At 42.5% G+C, this 10,919-nt stretch overlaps 1 protein-coding gene across 1 annotated transcript; it reads right to left on the bottom strand.

Annotated features, from left to right (window-relative positions):
- Nucleotides 1-2,568: 2,568 nt before the first annotated feature.
- TMEM52B (transmembrane protein 52B) lies at nucleotides 2,569-6,998 on the bottom strand. Its single transcript, XM_040594985.1, has 5 exons — nucleotides 6,969-6,998; nucleotides 6,518-6,561; nucleotides 5,828-5,866; nucleotides 4,735-4,901; nucleotides 2,569-4,292 (listed from the first exon to the last, which is right to left on the bottom strand). Exons 1-5 carry the CDS (start codon nucleotides 6,996-6,998, stop codon nucleotides 4,042-4,044), a joined length of 531 nt encoding a protein of 176 aa, XP_040450919.1. The 3' UTR covers nucleotides 2,569-4,041.
- Nucleotides 6,999-10,919: the final 3,921 nt, after the last annotated feature.

The raw sequence follows: 10,919 nt of genomic DNA, 5'->3' as shown, positions 1-10,919 counted from the left end.
TGATGTCCATCCATGGCACAGTCCTTGACTGTTTTTTCTCCTGCACCACTCCTGACTGGTCACCGGTTTCATTTGACGCTGGATCTATAGCAGCCTCAGAGCAAGTATGGGCACATTGGCCCTGGGTGAGGACACAGGGTTAGTCACTCCCATCAAACAATGGCTAATTGTGTAGATGTTTTCCTTTCCTCTAGGAAATAGTTCTGTGTTGTCTATGCTGAACTGCTGTCTCACTGCTCTGTTTTCTACAGCTTCTTACTTTTTTACAAAAAAAGCTGCTCATTCCTAATTGCGTGGCCCACCCTCAGCTCAAGTCGCTTAAATGCATGTGAATGATGTTATGAGGAGCTTAAGGAATATACCTTGTCCTGTGGTGAAAAGCAGCAATAAAGGACAAAAGCCCAGATGTGAACAACACAAGTCTGAGATCCCTTTGTTCCAACCAATGGTTTGGAGTGGCCTGCTGGAGAAGGGGATCACTGTTACTTACAGTCCTCTGAAAACAAAGGAGCAACACAACAGTGGGGTCTGTGGAGTGTTTCTGAATAAGATCGGTCTTTCTCAAGTACTCCGTGTTCTACAGGAGCTTAAGGGTGGTGTGGACAACTCCTCTGCGGCACCTGGTGTTGTTTACTCCTATTCCCCTCATGTGATTCCAGCCCAAATTACTCCATGTGCAGGCTAAAGGTAGCCAGCGGAGACGGGTTGCAAGACTCCTTTGAGATCACTTGTCATATGCTTGCTCGGGTCCCACCCTTTTCACAGTGTTTGGTGAAAGGCTGAGTAACAGGCGAGCCAAGGGTCAGTGACTTGGTTATGGTGTAGTTATTTTCAGTACTTTGTGCATCATTTCCCCCATCTACACAGGGAATATTAAGGCTTGTCTGATACATAGACAGCGTGACAACATGGGTAAAGTCTGTGAAGTGCATGAGGTTCTTTGGATGCAGGTACTTAATTATTCATAACTAAAGAGCATTGCTCTTGATGGTATTCTTTCCCTTGTCGTGCAGAAAATGAGTACTCCAGTACAGCCAGCTTGACACAGCAGCTGAACAAACCCTAAAGTTATTTAATGATTAGCAGAACCCTTTTATTTATCTTCAAATGTATATTACTCTTTATTTGTAAGCAATTCACACCTCTATTGCTCTTAAGCATGGGGAAAACAGTTGCGACTTGAATATTTGTTTAAAAGTTGTATGGAAGTATTAGTTCCTTATATTTAATAGTATTTGATGTTTAATTTTTAATCTGGAAGCATAAAAGTTTTCAAAGTGCTTATTGGCCATTATAATATAATACACAAAGATATTCAATGTCCAGAATCAACAGTGAGATGGAACCACCACCACCGGAGTAAAAAAACTAGCTGAGTAACAGTAAATTGCAGTACCAAGTAGCAGTTTAGCTCTGTAAATATGTAAACTTGCTATATTTTTATGGGCTGTGGTCCTGCTTCTTCACAAAGTACCTGTGTTCTTTATTGACTGCCCTCATTTTTGGGTTGTTTGTGAGGAGAGTATGTTTTTGAATCACAACAGATCTGAGGGCAAGAGTGAAGTGTCTGCAGTCACTGATACCTGGTCTTTGCTTTCATATATGACCTTGTATGGTTAATTAGAGTGCTTGTAGGTCTGCTTCTGGTTTTTGTTTGTTTGCTTTGATTTGGTGTTTTATTATGTCCTATGGGCTCTTGAGTGCTTATCTGAAGTCACATTTAGTAGGAAACAATCCCTGAGCAAGTGGAGTGCTGTCTCTCATTATTTTCACTTGAAATATTTTGGATGTCTTGCCAGTAAAAAACCCCTTGAGGGTACCTGCTTTAGCACCTAACAACTAAGTGAGACAAACAAAGAAGGATGTGAGCAGATGGGAAGGGCTAGGAGAGTTAGGTGGTACTGGCTTTGGTCAAGGGAAACCTGCTGAAAGCAGCAGGTAAGGCCCACCTCTGGATACGAGTGACCTGTTACTTTTCCCCTTGAAACTCAGAAAAGAGATAGCAGAGGTGATTTGATGCAGAGGAGGGGAAACCTAAGAATTTTAAAACTTCCCTTTCTATTGCACATCTTAGAAAAAAAATTACTGTTGTGAATTATTAACAATTGTCCGTTCCTGTTTTGCTAGGCAGGATCGCTGCCCTGTGGAGCAGGGCTGCCATCTCCTGTTAAATGCCCGCAGAGCTTGGGGCTCGGAGGCAGGAGGAAAGGGGTGGAGGTGCGGGAGGAACGGTATGTTCCCCCTGGAAACGATTGTGAAGGCTTCCAGGAAGTTTCTGGGCTTGATAGTGCTTGACGCATGTTCAGCAGGTCCAAATGTTTGCTTCGGGCTTTTACTGTGCAGTAAACAAAAGCCTTCCAGGAAACGTTCTGCAGCATGGTGGAGAAGTCAGGCTTGAGCTGGGCTTCAGAGAGCAGCTAATGAAATAGGTCACTCTAGCAGATGTTCCCCAAACAGTTACGATTTCAAGTGTGCTGCATAGCAGAAGAGACATAACCTTATATGTCACTTATTTATCTATTTATTATATTCCAGTTTATCATTCATTAACGGTACCGTTAGGTAATGACTAGGCAATTCAGAAAGGAGATTTTGACCTAGGAAATCAGGACCCTCATTAAGTTCTTTTGGATACAGAACTCATGTGACTGGGCAAGGTCTGGGACATCATCAAAGATGTATTGGTTGTTCAATTGGGCTCTATGCTGAAGCTATCTTATCAACCTCTAAAATTGTCTAAGACTGTAATCTCAACAGCAGTTAGATTCCTAAACATATTCGTGGACCTTTCCTTATCTACAAAATAACCATTTTTTCTGTATTTCACAGGAGAGAAGATCAGCATATTAAGGACATGAGAATTTGGGTGCCCCAGTAGGAAGGGTCATGCAGCCACTTCAAGAAGGATGTGATATCCATGACCTGTGCATTCATATCAACATTAACATACACACGCAATTCATTCTTGGCTGCTTATCATTTGATTTTTGATGTCCCTCTGCTTGAATGTTTTCAGTTGCTGAACCTGGGGTGGATATAATACTGATGTAATTGAGGTCGCCTTCTCAATGAATACCTAGTCCAAGAAAACATTTTACAGATGGTCCATACCTATGTTCATCCAAACAGTTTGATTAATATTTCTGGGTCATTCAACATATTTGTATTCATCAGGAAAGACTCACAAATTATTTCTATCTGAGAAATGGCTGAAATGTTTTAAATGGTTGTATTAAATTTGACCTGCTTTTGACAGCAACATTAGGAATAATTTATAAATGATACAATATGAATGCAACTAAAATATGATTGACTTTATTTCAGAGGTAGTGTTCTTGCTCCTTCCCTTGTTTGATCGGCTAGCATAGACATCATATTTGTTAATTAAAATGTAAGAGCTTGTGACTACTATTTTAGAATTGCTATGTATCGTATTCAAAACCAGACTGTCTTCATGACATATATCCTGTAGGGCGTTCAGGACATCTACTGCACATACGACCAATGTATGCTGTCTTTTGTTTACATGAAGATTGTGTTCCTACACAGCTCCTTTTTTCTTTCTTTCTTTCTTTCTTTTTTTTTTTTTTTATAATTTACTATAAATGGTTGGCACTTTTGAGAAGTTTGATGTTACTGGGTATTAAGATCTCACATGTCTTCTTTTTTTCTTTTCTGTTGTGAAAATCTCTCTGCCATCCCCAGGAAACTTGGGTGGAGGCAAGCAGAATGAGCCAGCATCTGCCATCTCCCTGCAGGTCACTAGCCTGCAAAGTGGCTCAGCACCTTGATTCTGCTGCCTGCTTATTCCTGCAAACTGTGACAGTAGTGATGTGTGTATGTGGACATGGAGAATGCCAATGGCCAGTTATCTCAAAAAATGGTCAAAAGGAGCCATCAAAATATGCTAGATCTGAAAATATTTGGAATTTAGTCTCTTTTTTTGCTTTTCCCTAATGACTAAGAAACTTAATCTGATATTCCGAACCCTGCCCAGAAGAATTAGTCTCTGCATGTAACTACATTCAGTAAAACGAGGTACTAATGTCCTGGGAGGGATGGCTGGGCATCCTTGCCCTTGGCAGATGCCTGCAGTCTTTCCTCTGGCACTGGATCCAGGTCTGGCACTTTCTGCCCTGCCTTGGCGACGGTGAATCTGCTCATGTGCAGAGCTTCTTCATAGACTGGAGGAGTGTCTGATACCGAGAGGGGTGGTGGTCCCTGCGCAGCGTTATGGGAGTGTGCCACTGCTAATATCCTCCTGGCAGCAGGCCCAAACACAGAATGGAGAGCTGAAAGGGAGGAGACAAAAGCTGTTTGCCACTTCCTGAAAGCACCGTGCAATTAAAGGAGGACAGGTATATCTGCAGTGCACAGGCTTTTCTTTCCCCACAGCCTGAATGTTTTCCTGCCCTTGTCCTTCCCTAAAAGGGATGCGCGGAAAACCCCATCAGCAACATCCCACACTTGCTCCTTCCTCAAATGCCACCAAGGCGTGTAGCTGCCCTAATTCCACCCAAATGTGTCTCACAGCTGATTCACCATCTGGCTGCATTTGCTACAAGAAGGCTGATGAGCACCTGCATTTGTACTGTGTGCAGATGCTGCTTTCCCTGCATCCTGCCATGAATTTCCCTCTGTCAGCCCTGGGATGCTGCAATCTGGGCTTTTTACAGTGCAGCCCTTCGCTTTGGGGTGTGCTGAGGTCCCCAGGCTCTGTCAAAGCCAACTCACAGGTAATGGTGCTCTGGAGGGTGCTGTCATGATCAAAAGCAATGACGGTGACCTCATAGGGCTGAGGACCTGATTCCTCCCCTGTCTGATGGCAATGAAAACAGCATCTCACGCAGATGGAAACCAGGCCACACAGGAGCAGCAGCCCACCGATCGCCACCACCAGCCTGGTAAGGGAGAGGACATAGAATTAAGACAGGAAGATTTTGTTGGCAGAAGTCCTCTTAATGTTTCTCCCTGCTTAAAGCAAGGCTAACCTGAAAGCTAGACAAAGTCATCTGGGGCCTTGTCCAGCACAATTTGGACAGTCTTCAGGGATGAAGATCCCACGTTCCCTCCAGGCAGCTGTTCCAGTGCTGCACCCTCCTCAGGGGAAGCATTTTTTCTGTCTAATCAGAATTTCCATGTATGCAGCTTGGCCAGTCGCCTTAGGTCCTTCTGCTGGGCACCTCTGAGAAGGCTCTGGCTCTGTCTTCGCTCAAGATCCACCTCAGGTAGTGGAAAACTGCAAGCAGGTTGCCCCCTTTGCCTCCTCTAGGCTGAACAAACCAGCCACTCCGCCATCGTGTCCTCTGGTTCCCTGACTATTTTATTGGCTCCCCAGTGGACTTGCTCCAGTTTGTCAACATCTCTTTTGTACTAAGGGACCAAAATGGGACTAGATATTCCAGATGTGTCCTCATGAGTGACATTCAAAGAGAAAAAAATGTCACTCTCAATCTTCTGGCTACACTCTTATTGCAGTTTGTAGACGTCCAACAGCTACCATCCTTTTTAATCTAATCCTGGTGAGAATTACTAAGGAATCAGAGTGAAATTACTAAAAATATGGGCCTTTTAAAAGGCATATTGTGCCATGAATTCTTTATTAATATTGTTCATCCAACTAAATTAATACGTGGAATAAAAAAGGAGACTAAGAAGTCAACATTTGTTAAAGATGATGCAATAGCTAAGGGGTTGCCTTGCTACTGATGTCCCAAGGTAAAGCAGGTGGTGGTATCACACTTGAACAGGTCACATTTAATCCCACTCTTTGCTACTGGAATTGTCCAGAGATGCAGATATTTAGAGTAAACGTATGCCATCTTACCAGATATACCACAAACGGTCCCACTCCGTACCTGAACAGCTGAGGAGAAGAGGGTACAAGAAACAGTTAGCCACAGAATACCAAATAAATGGAAAGATCCTTACTGTACCCTCTTCCAGCTCCCCGCATGTTCCTCACTTACCACCTGGCTTCTAAATGGCACAGTGACGAGAAACTCGCTGACCTCATCAATCTCCCTGTTAGGTGAGTTTCCTTTCTGTTTGACTTTATCACTTTATCATTCTCCTGATATTTTTGCCTGTCTGATTCTGTTTGCAAACTTTAGGGATCTGCATTCACATTTGTTTTGTCTTTTTTGACAGAATATAATTTCTGTTATTCTTATGAATGACATAACCAAGAGATGTTCATCAAAGCAGTGTATTTCAAACCAATTTTTCAAGGAAAGGTCAATTCCCAATTCATAATCTCAATCAATCAAAATTACACCAGAAAGCTCTTAACCACTGCAGGTATGCAAGGAGGTAGCAGGAACAGTACATGATCAGTACGTTGATTAATAATAATACACTTCACATTCAAAGCAATGGAAATTTTATATGACTTTTCAATTGTCGCAATTAAATAAGCTTTGGTGGAAAGTGTCAGCCACCACATCATAACACTGACGTCTGCTACTGCCTTTGTCCTTCACTGTCTTCTTAGAGTGCAAGATGGTCAAATACTCACAGTTCAGTGTTGAGACAGCCTTCCTCACCTCTCACTTGGGGGAACTAGAAGGAGAAAACCAAAGACACAACTAGAGCGAACCAAGTCTGTCGTATGCAACTTTTATCTCTGTTACCTGGACTATTGCCAGTCTGAATCTGCTATGGTAAGGACTTACTCTTATCTGTCTTCCGTTGTTTCCGTTGTATATTCTGCTGTAGATTTTGAAGTTACTGTAATATCAACTGCATTGTTTCATATCTTAACTTCCTGTAGTCATTAAAATCCTACTTAGCACTGTTCCCAGCAGACACTGACCTGCCTTCACCCTCACCACAGGTTTCCCTTTCCCTATGTCATGTTGCAGATGTAGATCCTTCTCCATGCTCAAATATTAAGAACTTTTAAATGCCCTGCTTCGTATTATACCCACACTGACTTGAATTCTGCTCTGTCCCTCCAGCACTCTTACCCATCTCATTCCTGACTTCTGTGTTACCATCTCTGGAATAGCAGCAAATACTCTCTTCTCTGTGTCTGCCTTTTATATGTCCAGTTCTTTCTAGTAGGAGGGAAATTATTGTGACTGTCAATTGCTAACGCCCCTCCACCTTTCCAAGATAACTCCCTAACGTAGCAGAGAGCCCGTAAAAAGGAACCTGAGGTGTGACTTACCCATAAGAAACACCCTAAAATAAAGCAGATCATGGCTGGGCTATGCATCCCCTTAGAGCGGTTCTGTGGCTTCTTGGTCTCTCAAGCTGCTTGATGCCTTCTTGTCCTTTCTAGCTTCAGTTCATCCTCACCAGTCCACTGACCAGGAGAAGGAGCAGATTCCTTGTTGTACGTTGAATCCAATCTCTTCTTCCTGCTCTGCCTCTTTCTGTCCTCTGGGTCTATCCTTCTACTCTGCCCTTCAGGTCTTTGCTTTCTCTCTTTCCCTGTTTGTCACTGACAATTCCTGTTTATTTCTGCCTGCCTCCTTTTGTATTCTTTTGGCCTGCTTCTCTCTCTCTTTTGACGAGATCTCTAAAGCCTTCCAGTCAGATCAGGAGAAAAGCAGTGGCTACGAGTTCTTACTTTAGATGTTGAACTAGTCCAGTGAAGGGCATCGTGAGATCTCTGCAGACCTGACCCTTCCCTTCTGTGAGCAGAAAGGGTCTCTCGAGTTTGTTCATTCCCAATTATTCCTCTCCCCGCCCCTACCCTGAGGGAGGTGGGTTGAAGGTCATGTTATTGACCTGTTCAAATGGAGTTCAGATTCCTCTCCCTCTTCCAGTACCTTTTCTGTCCCTGCACTCACATTGTCCTACCTATATGGATACAATCTGTTGACTTTAGCTATATGATCAACATCTATAGTGTATGTTACAAGCAAGATGTTCCTGCTGAAGTGAATTTGCAATATTATAATTGTATATAGCATTTTGAATATATAGTTATATGCATATGTGTATGCGCATTTATATATATATATGAATGCAACACACATACACACATAGATGCATATATATGTATGCATAATGCGCATATATGTATGCATATGCAACACCCCTTATATTGCCCATTTTAAGGCTCTGCCACCATCCCTCTTACCTGGTAGTCCCTGCTATATCCATCCTGCAACTGAGACTCTGCTCACTCACAGGTCCCACTCCTGAACTTCCTGCATGGTCAGCCAAGTCCCCTGAAATACTTTGCATCACAGGGAATAAATGTTGATTCTCCTACCCTGGATACTACTTATCCTGCAGCTGGTTGCATTAGCAGGTTCCATTCAATGACCCGTTAATTTTCTCTCTCTTGTAGAACTGCTTTAGATTTCTGTTACTGCTCATGGCTATTCAGAGTGTTATTACATGCATATAATCGTGTTCACCTTCCCTTTCTCTTTTGAATAGCTGAGAGAGAAAAAAATGCTTTGCAGTAATGTGTTACTATTTGTGTTTGGGAACCACTTGGAACTGGTGCATGAATATATGTTAACGGCAGGATAGCAACTAGAGAAACTTGTTGCCCCATGTTGCAAGCACAATGCATTCACATTAAACTGGTGAATCATTAGCCTTGGTGATGCAAATTAGTGTTGCAGAGCAGAACCAATGGATTCATAAACATAATGTATTCTCCCAAGGCAAGCTAAAACCATTTAGCATTCTCTAATTATAAAAGTAGTGGTGCAGTATAAACATGTCTTAGCATGAGTTTATCTATCTACCTATCTATCCATCCTTCCATCCATCCGTCCTAGTCTACTACTGGAAGAATGTTTCCGATTCCTGGTGGACAAATAAGAAACACAAAACCATGAGCTATTGACTTTGTACTTATATGGGAATTGCCCAATAGTCTTTCTGTCTATTTCTCCTTAAACTCTTTTGTGTATTACGGGAGTTTTAGAAGAAAAGACCCAGCAGAACTGTAAAATAGTGTTCCTTGTATGTACAGCTTTCAAGACTGGTGGGATTCAGTGTGGAAGGGAAGAGAAGTATAAATTAACAATGTTTTCAGGGGCTTTTTATTATCAGTGTGATAATTCAGTATTGATTTTTAACTGAAATTCAGTCTCATGAGAATTCTGAATTTTAGAAGGATCAAACTGGAGAAATATCATATAGAGTGATAAAAAATTTCTCTAAAGGAAAAGCAGCAGTATGACATGCAGCTGTGTGACATGAAACAGTGTCGTCTCCAAAAGCATAGTATAACTCAGTCTTGCTGAAACTTATTAATCACTCTTTTTCTATTCCTATGGCATTTTCATTAATACTTTCCTTCCAGTAATCCACCTATCATCCTGCTGTCTTCTCATTCAACAATGGTTTCAATTTCTCCACATTCCCCATGTCTTTTGCCTCAGTTATCTTAATATTTTATTATTTGTTTTATTTTATATTGAAGTGACTTTTCTCTTTGATATTTCCCCCTTGCCACCTTTCAAAAGGTACTAAGACTGTGACCAGAGTCTTACAGAACTGCTAAACCAAATAAAAATATCCCATTATTGACTTTTCTCTGTTCTTTGTGATTGTTTAAAATCTAAGGGTCCGTTCTGTGGTAAGCTATGTGATTTGAACATAACCTTCCTTGGATGCCAGAGAAAGCAGAATGTGGTAAGGACAGAAAATACTTCTGTCATCCCTGCTTCCCTGTTCTGGTTGTATCAAGGTATGCATCTCAAGCCTGTTCTATTATTTCCTAGGTAGCATGGTCTTAACTGGGAGTAAAGCTTCTCAGTGAGCTGAAAAAATGCTGTTGTGCTGTTCTTAGAAGTTGTTGAGAAATTGCTCCTTGGTCCCTGTTACTCTTCAAAGGAGTATTCTGCTAGAGCCAGCTCGATTAGTCATACCCAATACTTCCCCTTGGGCATTTAGAAATGTAAAATATGGGAACACATTTGGGGCTCAGAAGGACCCTTGACACTTTTGCAGGTGTAGTAAGACATTATCATAGCTTTCATGTATTTTACACTGAATGATGATAATCCAAAAGCCCTCTGTTGCTTATAAAACAAAACCAGATCATTTTTTAATAAACTGTGCATAAAGAAGCAGAACGCTTCCCTCCCACATTTCACACTTGTGGTTTAACCCCAGCTGGCACCACACAGCCGCTCACTCACTCCCCCCTCCGCTGGGATGGGGCAGAGAATTGGAAGGGTAAAAGGAAGAAAATTCATACGTTGAGATAAAAACAGTTTAATAGGTAAAGTAAAATCTGTGTATGCAAGCAGCAAAGTAAGATATTCATTCACTGCTTCGCTTGGGCAGGCAGGTCTTCACCCATCTTCAGGAAAGCTGGGCTCCAGCACCAGTAGCGGTTACTTGAGAAGAGAAATGCCATCAATCCGAACATCCCCCCTTCCTCCTGAGTATGACACCATATGGTGTGGGAGATCCCTTTGGCCAGTTGGGGTCAGCTGTCCCATCTGTGTCCCCTCCCAGCTTCTTGTGCCCCCCCAGCCTGCTCGCTGCTGGGGTGAGGTGAGCAGCAGAAAAGCCCTCGGCTCTGTGCAAGCACTGCTCAGCAGGAACTAAACCATCCCTGTGTTAGCAACACTTCTCAGCACAGATCCAAAACGCAGCCCCATACTAGCTACTATGACAAAAATGAACTCTATGCCAGCCAAACCCAGCACACATGCTCTTTCCACTGAGGACATAAGGGTTGTTACCTCCCCTTGACAGAAAACATGACAGGGGGTTCAAAAGCAACAGCTCATTGGAGACAGGGTAAGGATCTCCTGGAAATCAACGTTTATTTTTCTATTTATGTGTGCCCAGATGCTGGAGTCTAAGTCATTGCACTCAGGTTTTCCACTGTAAGATAAAAGCCTGTGGATGCTTTCTGCTCAGTAGACAGGGAGCTTTGATCTCCAGCAGCCTGGGGCTGGCAAAGTCTCCAGTGAGATGTGGTGCTGGGG

This window comes from Falco naumanni, chromosome 5 (genome assembly GCF_017639655.2).
Source record: "Falco naumanni isolate bFalNau1 chromosome 5, bFalNau1.pat, whole genome shotgun sequence".
In the NCBI taxonomy this organism is placed as follows: domain Eukaryota; kingdom Metazoa; phylum Chordata; class Aves; order Falconiformes; family Falconidae; genus Falco; species Falco naumanni.
Note: the sequence above shows the minus strand (reverse complement) of the source record. Positions and strands in the feature narration are given on the sequence as shown.